Source organism: Sinohyriopsis cumingii, chromosome 8 (genome assembly GCF_028554795.1).
Source record: "Sinohyriopsis cumingii isolate HCF-2022 chromosome 8, ASM2855479v2, whole genome shotgun sequence".
Classification (NCBI taxonomy): Eukaryota; Metazoa; Mollusca; class Bivalvia; order Unionida; family Unionidae; genus Sinohyriopsis; species Sinohyriopsis cumingii.
The window spans coordinates 125,313,220-125,331,310 of NC_142968.1; the positions used below are offsets into that span (position 1 = coordinate 125,313,220).

The following is an 18,091-nucleotide window of genomic DNA, read 5'->3' on the forward strand; positions in this document are numbered from 1 at the left end:
AAATATGTTTATTTGGGTCAAAGGTTTTGAGTTTCTTAAAAATGAGTTGTACATAAGCAAGGATATTATTTTGTAAACATCAGGTTCATTCTAGAAGATTTTTCATTAAATAATAGGTTATCTTTCTAGAAATTACTAATTGTGACTTGAAGTCATATAGATAACTATATAATATTGTAATTGTGAGGACATAGTCATTCGTGCTTTAACATCTAGCACTTTCAAGTTGTATTAAGTTATGACCAGTTGGGTTGAAAATTATTTACTTCAAATTATTGAAATCAAGTGATTATTTTCTCTGGAAATACAAAAGTGCTCTGATAAAATTCTTGAATAGAGACATTCACTGGAATTTATACTGAATTCAAACCAGGAATTATATTACTGTGATTCAACAACATATTGTTGACACATCAACACTCTATAAGCGACAACAGACACGACATGGCCTTCAGTTTTGGATTTCTTTGGGACTTGTACTGAGTTTTATTCAGGACTTTAGATTCCTAGGATTTATGTCTGTAATTCTTGGATTATTTTGGGATTTAATTCGCACTAGCGTAAGTTCTTTTCCCCCATTTTCCCTTTGTAATCAAGGAAAATAAATTATAACTGTTTAATTTTATAAACTTGTTGTCTTTCACTCTTTTCTGTTACTTATTTTGAGAGCATATTCTCGTAACAATGTTCACGGGTATATATTGGCATTAGGTACAGAATATGCTGACGTTAGGGTGTCTATTATAAAACGTATTTTGAAATGATATCGTTTGACACTTGACTGAACTTATTTACTGGAAACAGAACGTAGTTGATCAGAAGAAGCCAGCGTATGGGTAATCTATGCACATTTATAGACTAGCGTCTATACTATATTTATCATTTAGCTTTCGCCGCACTGGCACTACTGAATAGAAACTAGGCTGATTGTTCTTGTAGTGAGAAATTACAAGGAAAACGTTTTGTCCAAAAATATCATTTTTCATTGTTTTAAAGGTTCCTTTTCGTAAAGATCATTCAAAGAAAAATGTAAGCATGATTTGCCGACCTTACTAGAAGTATGATAATTTGGCCAAATATTAACGTTACAGTTTATGGATATTGAATCAGATGTATATGCCACGTAACAGCAGGTGCTCGCAGTTAAGATCTACCTAGCTATTATAAACACAAGCCTTTTGTTATATGTTGTATCAACTAGTGTGGTTTAATTTGTTTACAATTCTAGAAATACATTTTACTCGTATTATGATTTTGCTTGGATCACAAATGTTTGTCACACTACATTAAAAACATGTATCCAGAGATTTGTTAGTTGCATGCCGTGTATTTCATGTTCTCAGCAGCACTATTAACTATACATATTTCCAAAAATTCTGATTAAACTTATCGGGTCTCAAATATTGAACTTTATAATTGAAATTATTAAAGCGTAAGGGTAAAACTATACAGTTCGTAAGCTAAATGTTTATATTTATATATAAAAAAAATGAATATTCAAGTTTTTGACGTATCGTGCTTTGTACCTGGACAACGCGAGATCACTAAATGAGGCTGAGTTGTTGCACTCGATTATACGTCGTATCTTGCTTTTGTAACTTGGATATTTATTTATATTTTGTTCACTTTTCCTACACTTTTAGCAATATTTTTCAAATTTATTGCTCATTTTAGCTCAAGTGGCTTTATCTGTCTCTCTCTCTCTCTTTCTCTCTCTCTCTCTCTCTCTCACTCTCTCTCTCTCTCTCTCTCTCTCTTATAGGGAATTTCTCAATGGCATTGAGCTTTTTTTGCTTAAGGTCATAGGCATTGCCCGGAATAATCTTGTCGCACGTGCCACCCGTGTCGGGATTATAATGTCCATCTACGGTTACGCTCGTTAAAATAACCCGATCAGTGTTGTATGTCCAAAAAGGTTGCATCACATAACAATATTCAAACAACCTATAGTAGTGGTCAATGATGCGCGTTTCAGCAAATATATCTCGCACACATAGACATACACGTGGGCATCCGCTAGTGATACAGAAATAAGGACATAAGGTAATTCTTCGACGTCGACTAAAACTAACCAGTCTTCACCTGGGACACGACTATCCGCCGATGTTGTTTTGCATCATGTCGTTGTCCTCATACCAGTTAGTTCCGAATCTGACACTCAAATATATCGATCAGGAACGAAATATGCAGTTGTATCCGGGGCTGAGGAGCGTGTGCTGCGAGTCCACCTATTGCTACACTTTCCTCAACGCGCGTGGTTGGACCCGTAAATCCAGATGAAAATATTGCATAAAACAAGTTTAAAAAGACTTCTTTAAAATCGAGAATAATACAGTGTTTGGCAAAACTATTCAGAATCTGCGGGCGCAACCCTATGCTGAGCTTGTCCGAGAAAGTTATTCAGACATACTTTGCAGGATGATTGTAGAGTCCGCATTCGAGTCTTGAAATATATTTGACTCCATGTGTAATCTTTGCTTTCATGCCTTCTTTGATGATCCTTCGGGATACTTCTTTTCCTATTTGTACGACTAATTGTGTTCAAGTCAGGGACGAGAAACATAAACTTCGTTGGTCCACAGCAAACGTAAGTCATTGCGGTCGTGGCTTCGCCATTATGTGTTTGAACCCGAATTGAATTTGCAGTTCGTGTTAGCGCGACATCGCTCACAATATGAAGGCATAGTGATTCTTAAACAACAGATGACATTTAAATGACATTATCGCAAAAGGGAAAATCGCTACGGTTTTGGAATACTCAGCGTTGATAAAACTCAGTGATTTCACCGTCATTGACTTCTCGGTGGGAAAGGCCTCAGTTGCCCAACCATGGCGATTGACCAAGTTCCGTGTTCCCAAATTAAATTTGCACACTGATCATTAGTCCTAACATATCGGGAGAAGCTCAATTGTTAATTGTTGTTATTATTGGGTTTAACGACATTTTTCAGCACAAGATAGGCTATACATGGCGGCCATTATTAATAGTGGAGGAAGAACCCGGGAAAATCCGGAAAGAACCACCGACCCACGAGAAGCTACCGGCAAGCTTTCTCACATATCCACATTGGCCGAGCCCGAGACTCGAAACCACGCAGACAGAGGTGAGATGGCAGTGATCCGTGACGGAGAGCACTTTAGACCACTCGGCCACTCGCGGCCCCTCAACTGTTAATTAATCTGATCTTGTCATGGCTGTCGTGGAGTCGTTTGCACTAATTGCATCTCTGCCGTGCTATCGAAGTATTCATACATTTTGAGCGCATGCATGGGTCGTCAAATGACAAGGCTGCCATCCGATTCGATCGCATAATTGATGAAGCCCCAGCCATGGACAACCTTGACTTGGGTGTGAATAATATTGTCGCGTAATACTATGCCATACTTAACAAATTTTGTTTTGTTTGATCCTCTTTCGTCTGTAATAAAGATATTTCTTTGTATATAAAAAAAACAAAGCCAACGATGCGTATCACATTTCTCCTGTAATAAGATAACTTGGTTGCGTTCGGATTTACAACTAAACACTCTTTTTCGGTCAATAAAAATACAGTGTTTATTCTTGAGTGACTTGAATGAAAAAATAATTATGATTAAAAAATGCGTGTATAAGATCAAAATATTGGACAAATTAACACAATCTGCACGAATCTAACAATGTACCATAAATCTGAATACAGGTAAGTGGTAAATCACCTGACACAGTACATGGACAAAGGATAATTAGTCACCGTAATTTCACACGACGAAAAGAATGATGTTTTACTCAAATAGTCCATATCATATCTAGAATATCATTTGTAAACTTACAAAGGATGCTTTGATGGACCAACTGTTGGTATGCCTGCCATTCCTGGTCCTAATGGCTGCCCTATGTTTTTGGTGGCACGGTATTGGCAAAATATAGCCATACATATATATATATATATATATATATATATATATATATATATATATATATATATATATATATATATAATGTTGGTCAATAAGGAAACCTATCCACGTTTTGCATTACATATGACTGACGTATCCTTTTAATTGCATTTTCCTAATGTTCTTGCACAAAAGCTATGATATTGTTCCAGTATGGAATAAATTAAATTTGCATGAAATGGTCTCTTCTTAAAATATAACAAAACACATGAATAAAACTTATTTTGTATATATTTTTTAAAAAATGTAATTTTATATCACATTTATAAATTTTATCACATTGTATTGTTCACCTGTGAACAGTAATGTCACATTTACAAGAAAATAATATCACTGGAATATATAAGGTTTTAACAATATACACGCAAACACAAAACGTATGATTCATGTAAATTAAAACTTATTTTGTATATATTTTTTAAAAAATGTAATTTTATATCACATTTATAAATTTTATCACATTGTATTGTTCACCTGTGAACAGTAATGTCACATTTACAAGAAAATAATATCACTGGAATATATAAGGTTTTAACAATATACACGCAAACACAAAACGTATGATTCATGTAAATAAAATATAAAGAAGAATACGTATTCTTTAATTACACTAGAACAGGGGACTAAAAACCCTTGAAAGGTATTCCAAAATTTGTTTCTTTACAATACAATTTTATGGAGGTAAATAAACATCTTATACTTGATACTACAAAAGTGTTATTTACCGACAAGATATAATGTTAACTGGCTGATACTCTAAATAATGCATAAAATATAGATGATGATACCTTTGTAAACGTTTGTTACCTGAGCAATTTTAGTCGTACGTGGCCACTCAAAAAAGATCCTTCTTAATCTTTAAAAATTTAACTTATGTGATTTCGTAGAAATGTATAATTACTTGATAGTCTTACAACAATACTTGTCTAATAAACTTTGATTTAAGACGGCAACAAAACTATTTAAAATCAAGCAGAATATAGAATCATGTTATATGCATAATGTTCACTTTAATTACACTAGAACAGGGGACTAAAAACCCTTATTTTTTATTGTTTATAAGTGATATAAAACTTAATGTACACGACATATGGATGTTCAACAAATGATAATGTTTTTGTAAATTTTGAACGCAGCTACTTATAAATGATTATGAATGGAATAAAATTAACGTGCTTGACAAGTTGCCCTGTATTCCTTGAAACGTTCGATTTCAAGCATGTATTTAAGTATCCTTCGGGTAGACGATATGCTTAAAAGAAACATCTGCCAACTCACAACGAAATAACCTTATGATTCATATCTGAAAAAGAAAAGTATGACGATATTTATTTTACCAGCTACACTCCCCTGGGTATGGCCATACAGGAAAAATAATGACAAATCAAGCAAAATTATTATGTCAAATAGTAACATATCATTTACTTTTATTGAACGAAAATTATGCAAGATATACAATTTAAAAATCGATACGGCTCAAAACAACGAAAGTTAGAATGACAACTTTTGTGAACATGTTTATGATATATCTACTCTTGTTTCATTGGCGTAAGGCCAATTTTTTATGATAGTACTCATTTTAAATTAAACTTTTACGAGTCTAATTCCTTTCTAAACATTTTGTTACGTAAAATGTTCAGAAACAGAAAAAATGCAAAGTATTTGAACGACCTGACAGATGCTCTCCATATCCATATTATTCATAATTTTAATGACGTACTTAGTATAGCAATGTATTCATTTGGATATTAACACACCAACTAATCAAATATGCCTTAACATCAAATCAACTGGCAATTTGTTATATACAAGTAAATGATTGACTTTGTCCTATTATCGTATTCTCCTTTCAGGGCAAAGACGTAACTTGAAGTCACTAAACATAATGTATAATCCCAATTCATAATTACCGTGAAACCGATATTTTGGAACGTGGAACTTATTCAATCCAAACAAAAGATATTTCCTGTTGTATCTGAGCATTAAACCCTTTGACAATTCGATTCAAAGTGCTGTATATAATGACTCTAGGATTTACATATATAAATAATATATAATTGAATTATAATAGTCACAATAACAGAAGGACGTATTTGATTACCTACGTTTTATTTTAAATTTATAATTATTAGTAACATATAGAAAGACACATACAAATAAAGAAATTAGTATATCAGCCTAACTCATCAGTGTAAAGCTACGATGAGTAAGAAAGCATAACTGAATAGCTAGTGATGCAATGATAGAATAACTTTAACGATACCGAAAGTAACACTAGTATATACCATTTACGTTCAGTAAGGATTCGCTAAGAAGAGGCCTGTAGACCATGAGTAGCAATGCCATTCTGATGCACTGTTTTATCTGTTGGAAGGAAAAAATGTAGCATTTTACAACATTTTACGTCATTAATTCTGTCTGTTATGCATAGTCATCCCTACTCTGCAAAACTAGAAAATAATTACTCAATGACCATGCTGTCTCCTAAGCATATTTGGATACAAAATAAGTTAAAGCAGCTTAAATGTGCCGACAAAAACACTAAAATAAAATGTTTGGTGCAAGGATCAAGGATAAATGCTAAAACAAGTGTAGATTTGGATTTTTCACTGTTTTTTTCGCGGTGTCATTATCCTGATACGCATATTATGATATTTCAATACATTGCTTTGAAGTTTTAGTTGATACTTTCATAATCCTCTGAATTTCATGGAAAAAGAATCACGGTTTTCACAATAATAAAATCTGTATTTAGTACGATCAGTTAGGTTTCAAACTAATGTTTCCAGATATTCAAATTATTTATGCTGATGTGTGGGTTCTGGCAAAAGCAAACGTTGAAAACAGTTGATTTAACTGACATATTTAAAGTCCATTTCCGATCCTGGGATCTTTTCATAGTTGCAGTTACGTTGTTTCCATTCAATGTTATGCATCTATGTTCGTGAATTATTTCATCCGAAATTTAACGGTCGATCGAGAATAATATCGAAGTTATTTCCACGTTCTATAGGAGAAATGTTATACTAAAGAGGAAGGGCTTTTACTTTCGTCAATCATTGTCTTGAACAAATTAATAATTTCCACGTATTGGATTGTTTGACAACACAATGGGATAAAACATTTTCTATACTTGTTCTGTGCATTTAATATATGTATGATGTCATCCAACTCGTGTATTTGACGAATTTGTACAGAAACATGAAATACACATTTCGTATATTGGTGTATTATTAAATGAGAATCATTATCTTTCATCGCAATTGTAAAACAGCAAAACATAGCTACATTGTTTTCTTCTTCTTCTTCTTCTTCTCTCTCTCTCTCTCTCTCTCTCTCTCTCTCTCTCTCTCTCTCTCTCTCTCTCACACACACACACAATCTCTGACTAGAACATACAGGTATATGGGAGAAAGAGAGAAAGAGAGACAGAAAGACAGAAACAGAGAGAGAGAGACTACGCTAGTCAAAGACGTAGAAACGTTTTACAAAATGTTAAAACCTGTGGATGCGTGTAAGAATTCCTAAATAAAACAATTAACTTAATATAAAATACATGTTAAAAATGAACTGACAAATTGTTAATGACAAAGGTGGATATTAAGTTTATATACATATATCATTGTACAATACAGATTGTAAGCAAGCTGCATCTCCTTTCAAAATATGACAAACGTTTTAACAATTATCAAGCCTCAAATTTAATCATATTAAGTTCGGAAAATTAAACTCCTTCACAATGTAAGGAAAATAATAGCAATGTGTGGTATATTGTAACATGAAAGCTTTGTCCTTGATATTGTTTATAGCCATCATTTACTTTAGTATAATATGTGTTATGTGCATGTGATTAAATGCAATCAACAGTTAACGGCCAATTAATAATTATGGAGATAGTTCTTCTTAAATCAAAATAACTATTGTATTTTCGAAACCAGGGCAATTGCTTGAAACTTGGATATAGTAATATGAGTTGACACTTGACCAGCTAATTGATACGAGTTAGATTTTTCATCGCTTGACCTATGCATTTCATCGATACCATCTATGCAGCAAATACTGGTGCATCAGTCAAATACACTCTTCATTATGTTTATGATCCAAATTGTGCTGAATAATATTTCACCTCTGCAGAGACACAGAATCTTTAGGGCATACAAGATAACATTTACCTGGTAATAAGATTGAATTACAGTCATCCTTTTTCACATCTTTGGACTCTGCCAAAAGGAAAAATTTAATTACATGAAGGCAATAAACATATGAACATTGTACTCTTATTGCACAATAAAATAATATGTAATTTATCATTATACTTCCTACAAGAGGCAAAGTATGATAAAAAGACAATAAATGGGGATTAAACGATACAAGGTTTCAGATATTTCGTCTGCTTTAGATTATTACACGAAAGTGTTACTGGGATTAATTAAACTGTATAAAAATGTTTCTTCTTTCTTTTCTTCTATAATACATTATATATATTTATGTAGTACATTTTAGTCTTGAAATATAGATGTATTTGTTTTCTTAGCTTTATAAAATAGTTGGGTTACTAAAACAACATTCCGGTTAGGTTTTCAATACCATGAAGAAAACAAGACATTAACACCATTAGCTTAAACTTTAAATTAAATATTTTTTTCTAACATAGCCGATTACAAAAACTGAGGACCACATGGCAGATGGGTCAGCCATGACCAAATGTGTTATCCTCCTTACATATATTTTATTATTATTATTATTATTATTATTATTATTATTATTATTATTATTACTTAAAATAAACTCACTTTTTGGTCTCCGGCAAAGAGTGATATTACCAATCCTTCTGTGCATAAATAATAACAGTACGACCAATAACAACACTGCCAAAATAATAACCGGCATCACCAAAGAATATGTTGAAAGACTGCATTCTGTACCAGATTCGCTGCTATCTGAAAGTAAATTATACTCCATGATAACTGGTAAGTGAATAATTTATTAATTGAGTGACTAACTCATTGTTTGGTGTTGAATAAACGCCAAATTCACCCTGATTGCTCTTAGGGCTACGCTTTTTATACCATTCAGTTTGTTCCAGATTTGTATTCCAACATTACAATCTTTACAAGTCGAAACTTTAAAAAAAATGTACTAAAACAAACTGATGTTCTAAGAGATATAATTGATTACTTTCTTTGTTTGCTTTTTATATATTCTTTTGCTTTCCAAACTTATAAAAATAAGAAAAGATCATTGCGCACATAAAGTTGCCGAATGTATAATCCTTGTTTTTTATTATACCTGCACTTTTTCGTTTTCTTAAAGTAATAAAATATCATGTATTTAAAGAGATCAATCCTTATTACCGTCTCTCCATTCCCAGTGTGAATCGAAGTGCTATTAATTAAACGTATCCGATCTCCATAAGATGTATAACTTCACCAAAAGGCTAGACGGTTGCTGATGGCGGAATGCTACCTTAATTTGCCAAAAAGCTTTTATATAATTAAACAAAATAGAGATTGCCTTAATTTACCACATATAGGAACTTTGGTTTCCTAGAACCCATTAGCGTTTGAAAATCCTTTATAGACCATGACCGAATTTCAGGAGAATGTTTCTCTCTCTCTCTCTCTCTCTCTCTCTCTCGTTTTTCCGGGATTTTGTTTTTTCTTCTTTTCTTACGGATATGTATATTATACACGATGTCTTAAAATCATATAGAAGTCATGATATTCTTAATATTATTTTGATAACGTAAGTTCCGTGTATACACAGTGATTCCTATAGTTGTCATCGCTGTTATTATTTTGTTATTTAGTTATTTAAATCTCATATAGTCTTGTATTTAAGTGAATTATATGTTTTATAAGGCACGTTAAATTATGAAACGAAATCCATTTTATATCAGTCTGTTTCAAAAATTCAAATCATGACTGCATGCGTTCTTTTAATTACCAGGTGGAACATTCGTTTACAAGTTTTGTAAGGTTTAAAATAAGGATATTATCCGTAAGGTTTGAGTAGAATTTTTCTGAATGCCTTAATATCAGATTAACACTGTTTAATATGGTTAATAATATCCTGAGAAGTATTTACATTTTGATTGGCGTGAAAAGTCTGATATACAACAGAACCTGTTTCTTTCCATATCCTAATGTAGTTATAAGGCCATGCAAGCTACAGAGTTCTGTAAATTGGTCAGAATATAAAATCCGTTTATACATGTGTAATATACACTATAACGCAAAAAAAAGCCAACACAAATATGATAGACAAAATGGCTTACTGGCATTGGTGTCCTCTATTGTAAAAGCTGAACAGTAATCTGAAAACTTTGAAGTTTTCGCACATCTTAAGGCAGGACCCTCAATACAGGCATAATACGTGCCAGCTTTATTTTTTGGAGATAATTTGACCATGTCTTTACCCTGTAAGAAAAATAAAATTGTATTATTTTAACTCTTTGCAACAGCACTGATTCATAATGGCAGATTTATGAGTAACCAAAAGTGGTATTATAATGGTAAACAAATCCAAAACCGTATTTTTCACTCCTAAATTTATTTGGTCGAAAATAAAGCATGGACTCTACATGCAGTACAGTGAGTATTATCCAAAGCAAGTTAGGCACATTTTCCGCGAGAGTCGCTGTCTAACTATTTGATGATATGATCATTCCTGTAATAACCGACACCGATGAAATTTGGGGTATGAATATTCAGATGCTACTACAAATGGATATAATAGATTCTGTTCTAGATTTCTAAGCCTTCCGAGACATCCAAACTCCCCTTTACCACGATGAGAATGTTGACGATTACCTTTATGTTTTAATTATAATTATAAATGTGTTAAGTATTGGAGTAGGTTTGTTATGAAAAAGAATTTACACTATCTTGTTATGAAAGGATGCCACTCCTAACGGAGTAAATACGACTACATCATGGGGAATAAGGCAAACGGAGGTACTTCGGGACCGACTGTAACGACACAAGCATCTTTAAGATTCTGACGAATGAACTGGCGTGACCGCGGATTGACGCTTCTTATACCAGTTTCTTAGGACATGTCCAAATATGGACATTCGTCTAGTTATTGTGTCCGCCAGAATCTCAAAGTGAGGCTCCATTGTTCTGTACAGACTATCGTCTGGGTCTATGTACGTCATTAGGTAGATAATTTTGCCATATGAGCTCATTTACCCTTCTAGAAGGAATCTTGGAATTTGTCTAGTTCGACTATCTCACAACTTACTGAGTGTTGGTTTTTTGTTGACTTATGATACAAGGAAAATGTACGTACAGGAGGGATTTGCCTTTTTTGCTCATAAGGACGCAATCTTTATTAAATAGTATATAATTGTAATACCAACATAAATGGATTTAATCTTAATATATTTTAATAAAAAATTACTTTCAATATAATTTAATCAAAAATTACTTTCAATACAATTTAGAGAAAATTTCAATCTTATTACTTTTACCAAAAAATTCAGTCCTAACAATGCCCTCCGGGTCATTTGAGCCGAGTCCTCGAGGCTTGAGAGAGAAACATAATTACGTTCATAAAAAGAAGATAAAGGTGAGAGATAAAAATACAATGATGAAACAACGAGAAAAAAACACTGCAAAATACTAAGTAAAATACAAAAAATACAGTGTGGCAAAAAAAAAACCACTTCAAAATGCTCAGTAAAATACAAGAAATACAATGATGCGTACTTTGCAGAATATTTAATAAATTTCCCCAAAAATACAGGGAAAAGAACATTTCAAAATATCGAATAAAATTTAAAAGTACAATGAAATGTGCATGGCACGACATTAAATAAAAAATTGAAAGAAAACAATGACTAAAAGGTTTTAAAATATATCAATAAAATTCTACGCAATCCACTTCTACGACTAGGCTTGTAGATAATTATAACACCAGTATTTGCTTGCAGTTCTTGTTATCTTTATTTTTCTGTTTTTATGTGTAAGTTTTACTCTTTTCTTGTTATTTTGTTTTAAGTTTATTTGTATAAAATCAGCATAACATATGTATGGGTGGCTACGGTTATTATTTTGCTTCAACCAAGAGTGGTGAAAAGGATTCCCGTTCTTATGGATAGTACTAGTGAGCCGATATTGAGTCTATCTTCCTATTGCATACATAATATCAACAAAGAAATACCAGTCACGTTGAAGTAAAAATGTTTGCGAAGAGAATGGCGTCAAAATTTGGTATTAATCAAGAATTAGGAAAGTGAAAATTTTACTGTTGTGTTAGTTCTACCTTAATAACTATGACGTCTGTTCATTTGCATTCAAACCTTGACCTGTGCGTGTATGTTGTTGTTGTTGTTGTTGTAGGGTTTAACGCCGTTTTTCAGCACAAGATAGGCTATACATGGCGGCCAGTATAACTGGTGGAGGAAGAACCCTGGAAAACCCAGGGAAGAACCACCGACCCACGAGAAGCTACTGGCAGGCTTTCCGACGTTCCCACGCTAGCCGAGCCTTGGACTCGAACCCACGCAGACAGAGGTGAGGTGGCAGTGATCCGGAACGGTGAGCGCTTTAGACCACTCGGCCACTCGGGGCCCCGTGCGTGTATGAAATAGAAATCGTCTCTAAACTAACATAAGAGCAATAAGTGAAAATATCATTATAATCGTAAACTGGTTTGGTGTGGTCTAATACAGCTATGAAATGGACGTGTATTACCGATGATGCATGTGACTTAGGAAAGAGAATATATCACCGTTATCGTTCCAAACAAATTTGACTCAGAAGTTGGCCGTATGTAGGCCAATAGCTGCTCAAGTCTTATGAGAGCCACGCATTACGGGAAACTCGGTATCGAGCTATCGCTCCGACACTTTGACTATTTTATCATTTCAACATATATATATAATGAACAACACGACAACATCAATGGATGTTGCCTAACCAGGGAAGGAAGCACCTCTTCTGACTGGTTTGAAGGCATTAGAGCCGTTTCTATGGCGTTATCGCCGAGACATAATACCTAAAGGTACACATTTATACGATTCGTATGAAAACTTGAGAGAGAGAAACCTCAATAACATTATCGAACCCAACTGGGCTGACACAACAAACAACATCCGCATCAATATGTCTGAGACGGCTAGGCGGAAAAAAAAACAATTCTCCCTAAGATAGGCAAATACGGTAGGACATTGTTATGTGTGTAGGCACCGAACCATATATACTGTGGTTTCAAATTTCAGTACGAACAGGTTTGATGTAAAAGCTTAGTCTATGGAATGCATGTTAAAGTCAGTAGGTTCATTCACACTCTATGTAGTAGATATTTTAGCAAGCCCGATGAATGTTACTGCAGTAGGTATAGAAAAAGGTATTGTTACTAAATAAGAAATTAAATACAACATAAATTATATCAGTTATTTGGAAATATTTTGAAACAAAGCACTAAATTTTGCGATTTTTGTAATTCAAGACAATAATATCGCATAGCAAAAACATACCTGTGTGAGAATTACCACAGTCAGGAAATATTCTCCTTATGAAACGAATTGTATATTAAATGAATAGTAAACTATACAGGTATTGTCTGTAATATAGAAAGAGTTCAAATTGTAAGAGTTCAAGTCCCTATCACTGGAAAGGAAACTGTCAATGCGGTTGTCTTTGATTCGGGGCATGGTGGAAATGTCGCTGTTGGACCCCTGGAAATCTCTGTTTATGGCATGGATAGATGTATTTCAGCCTGAGTTATAGATAGCTCGAATTCGGGGCTGGTCTAGGTATAGTATGCATTCGACATGTCGGGAATTTCAGGTTTTACTGCAAGAAAAATTCTCACCGGCGATATATACATTTTATGATGGAAATCTTCTAAGATCTAATTGTGTTCGTTACACTTGTGATGTTTCTTGTGCTGATGTTTCAGAAAGACCCTTTTTGTGGGCGAAAAGCACGAAAATCACAGAATAGTTGTCCAGTCGTTCTGGAGTTGATGTAGCATAGCTGGGTGGCGAGAAGTCTGATGGTCGCAAGAGTTTCGGTGTGAGTCTCTCTCGTGGATCATAATTATGCGGATTGACACCTTTATTCATGATATTCGTCCACCACTTGGTATGAAAAATATTTCACCCGCTTTAACGAAAGGGAGTATTCATCAGTTAAGAAACATCTTTGCCCATGGTGAGAGAGAGAGGGAGAGAGAAAACAAAAGTGTTCCGGGCTCCCTTGAAAGATGGTGTCACTCATAACGGTGTAGATATGGCTACATCTTGGGGAATATGGATATGTCCAAATATGGATATACGTCCAGTTCTTTTGTCCGCCAGAATCTCAAAGTGAGGCTCCATCGTTCCTTACAGACTATCATCTGGGTCTATGTACGTCATTAGGTAGACAATTTTGCCAGATCAGCTCATTTGCCCTTCTAGAAGAAATCTTGGAATTTGTCTAGTACGACTAAATCACAACTTACTGAGTGTAATTTATCGCTGAATTATGATACAAGGGAAATGTATGTACAAGAGGGATTTGCCTTTTTCGCTCATAAGGGCGCAATCTTTGTTAAATAGTATATAATTGTAATACCAACATAAATGGATTCAATCTTAATATATTTTAATAGAAAATTACTTTCAATATAATTTAATCAAAAATTACTTTCAATACAATTTAGAGAAAATTTAAATCGTATTACTTTTACGAAAAAATTCCGTCCTAATAGGTTGATTAGAATGGGCTATAATCGATATCCAAGACAATGCTATATTATGCTGAATGAAATGGACGAGTCAGGAAAAGTTACATGAGTTCCGAAAGATAACAACATACCAATCAGACATGGACGAGTCAGGAAAAGTTACATGAGTTCCAAAAGATAACAACATACCATTGAGATATGGATTTGGTTATAGTTGGTACTCACAGGATCTAGGAGTTGAAATGTATTTTTGTACAATATTACATAAGTTGTAAAACAATTTAATTCAAGATTGGAATTCAGCCGTAAATAAATCACATAGTCAAATGGATGATGCTATTTCCGTTCAGTTTTATATCACCATTACATTACCTACACATCTACAAAATGCATTAAGAAAACTCCGTTTGTCATCTCATAATTTATCTATAGCGAAAGGACGGCACAATGACATCACCCAAAATCAAAGTATATGTATGTCATGTGATATTAGCCAAACAGAAGATGAACATTACTTTGTTTTACAATGTTCTTTTTATGCAGATCTTAGAAACAGATTCATACCAGAAAGTGTTGGTCAGAAATATCCATGTGAAGAAATCTTCGATTCTCTGATAATGTATAGAAGAACTCTGTCTAAGTATATCAACGTGTACACTACGTCTTTTCAGCAATCCACAGAAGAGATCAAATTTACATGTAATTATATTATTTTTTCTTCACATATAAGGAAGATTGCGGCTATGTAATTATGTAATGTTAGTTCGTTTCAACTTCATACATAATTCTAGTTTGTGTGTGTGTGTGTGTGTGTGTGTTGGACTTTTTTTCTATTTCCTCTTTCCTTGCTCGTCTCACAGTTAAATTTATTTGCAATATGGCGCTCGACATCATTGTAATATCGTTGTGTATTATGGCCTACATTACCAATAACTATTGACATCTTACAGATAAACACACACAATTGTCTTTCTTTATGTGTGTAACGCTTGCAAAACAAGAGGTAGCGAGTTCGAAAGTCAAGACATCCAAATTGTTTTAATAACTTTTGTATTTTTATGTTCAATCTTTCTTTTAAATTCTCATCCTGTTTTTGGTTTCTTCAACTTCTTGAAACTTTCTTTTATGACCCAATGATACCAAAGAATAGGTCGCGATTTCGAAACTCGCGGGATCCCATTTTTTCTTACTTTATTAGTTTCATGTTGAAATTTTTTAAACGTTTATGTTAAAATGTTCTTTTATGACACTCGACGTCCAAAGAAGAAGTCGTGAGTTCGAAACTCGCGCCATAGGATTTTCTTTTACCTTTTTATTTTATGTTGAAACTTTCTTTTCAACTCCAACATTCCATTTATTATTTTTTCAAACTTTTATTATGTTGAAACTTTCTTTTATGCCACACAAGAGGTCGCGATTTCGAAACTAGAGGCCTCCCAAAGTAAAAACAATATTAAAAAAATTATTAGCAGGTAACCATGCCGTGACGACAACTAGGTAAATGTATATTATTAACGTACTTGAATATTTCAGAGAGTCATAAAGTAATGTAAAAAAGTACACTTGAGTGTTTACCAAACGGAATCTGGTGAATGAAAACGTAATATACTTACTTCGTAGTGAACACCAGGATATTCCAGCCAGTATGTGGACACAATAAGTTTCCCACAGTTGGAAGTTTCCAGAGAAGCAGACAATATGTCATCGACACGTTTTATTTTCGGTTTGCAAGTCATAGTCGGTGCATCTGAGATAAATCAAAATTAGTTCTATTCGTTAAAAGGATGTTTCTATTGCTATATTCAATACAACGTATTTATATAGTAATATGCTTTTGACACAATTCTAATATTTATAAGCTGACGTTCAAAATAGTGCCTAGTATAGCTACCAGCAAGTATAAATTTGGGCTAGAAACCTGCCCTACTTTATCTCGATATCATTATATTTTCTTAATCTGGTGATGAGTTCTTACGATTTATTACATATAAAATATAAATTGGGTACACCATGATGGTACCGCACATACAGATTATTTCATTAGTAACATTCAAGCACATATGAAAAAGGCTATAATATCTAAATTTTATTAAACGTAAAATACAAGTAGACTTTTGAAAGAAAGTAGCAAATGAAGGTTTATTAGAAATGTACCGCTTAATTTATTAATTTCCTGTGTAGGTGGACTAAAGACCTCTCATTGGGAAGGCTATTATTGTTTGATCTGGCCGATAAACAAGTAACGGGGCGTTTATGCACTGTGTTTTTCTAGGAAGCTAATATTGATGCGAATTGTATTCGTGATGCATGCATCGCAAATCAATTTCAGGAGTGGAGTAGGTCTATTATAAATATTCTGCTAGGAGGTCATACTGACAGGCCATTCTGGTTATTACTATGTTTGCCTGCTGGTAAGCAAATAAGTTGCGTACACAAATTATGCTAAAGAAAAAGACACTGAAATCAACCCCTACAGTTTTCTGAACAATATTCCTTCTGTATTATGAGTGTATTCTCTCTAAAGAATTCATAAAGAAAATTATCATAAGCAATCAATATGCATAAAATTAAAAAAATTAAAGCTATTATATTTCTCTCATAACTGTATGGAATATATGAAACATTAAGTTTGAGAAGAACCCCGAGTAAATATAAGATGGCATCGCATGCTTCAAAAGGACACGAGCTTTGCCTTGCTTGCAACAGTCTGCAACTGAAAAGCAATGTGTGCCTCAATGTGCTATAGCCCATACATGTATAGGCTTGTAGTAGAGATATGCAGTGTATCGGTATTTTATAGTAATCTCCTCAAACGCATTTGCTGAAATCGAGAAACGGTGTCGATAAAACGTTATGAACGTTTATGCAAAACTCAGTCGGTCACAATAAAGGATCAAGAGTATCCGAATATATGCCATTCATTGAACATTCTTTGAGAAAATGTAAAGGTTGTATCTATATTATTCAAGACAGAGCCTGTTCGACACAGTATGAGACTTGAATGTGAGACACGAAGCAGGAAAGAAAACTTGTAATAACTGACTCTACTTTGAATAGTTAAAACAACAGGAACTGTTATGACCAAAAGAAAAACATATCAATTCATATACTCACTAAGTACATTTAGGTGTACCCCCAATGTAACAAAACGAATTCCTATTTGGTACATTAGGGTATAGTGTGCTTCGTCTGATGAGGAAACGTTGCGAATCCAAATATCGCCATATTGGTCGCGAAACACTTTCTTCGAATATCCGTCAGCTATGGTAGCGTTCTGTGAAGTCCACATGGCAATAAGCCGGGTTTGCGAGGCACTTATGGAAAGGGACGCAACCATGTTAATACTATCGATGACAATGTTGTGAAACAGCTGAATAGATTCCCCACTGCACACATATTTGGAAGTGTCTTCTGTGGCTGTAAAGATTGGTAAAGCAGACCGGTCATCATCACCACAAGGACCAGTAATAATAAT

General features: G+C 33.8%; 1 protein-coding gene across 3 annotated transcripts in view; it reads right to left on the minus strand.

The window, feature by feature from the left end:
* Window positions 1-3,530: 3,530 nt before the first annotated feature.
* Window positions 3,531-18,091, minus strand: part of LOC149794581 (uncharacterized) — a 72,730-nt gene continuing 58,169 nt past the window's right edge. For all 3 annotated transcript variants that reach the window (XM_089968866.1, XM_089968864.1, XM_089968865.1), the window contains exons 3-9: window positions 17,731-18,033; window positions 16,230-16,363; window positions 10,214-10,355; window positions 8,730-8,876; window positions 8,109-8,156; window positions 6,222-6,300; window positions 3,531-5,239 (exon numbers count right to left, since the gene is read on the minus strand). In XM_089968866.1, the coding sequence (XP_089824992.1) occupies window positions 6,245-6,300; window positions 8,109-8,156; window positions 8,730-8,876; window positions 10,214-10,355; window positions 16,230-16,363; window positions 17,731-18,033 (830 nt within the window). In that variant the 3' untranslated portion in view covers window positions 3,531-5,239; window positions 6,222-6,244. The remainder of the gene's footprint in view (window positions 5,240-6,221; window positions 6,301-8,108; window positions 8,157-8,729; window positions 8,877-10,213; window positions 10,356-16,229; window positions 16,364-17,730; window positions 18,034-18,091) is intronic.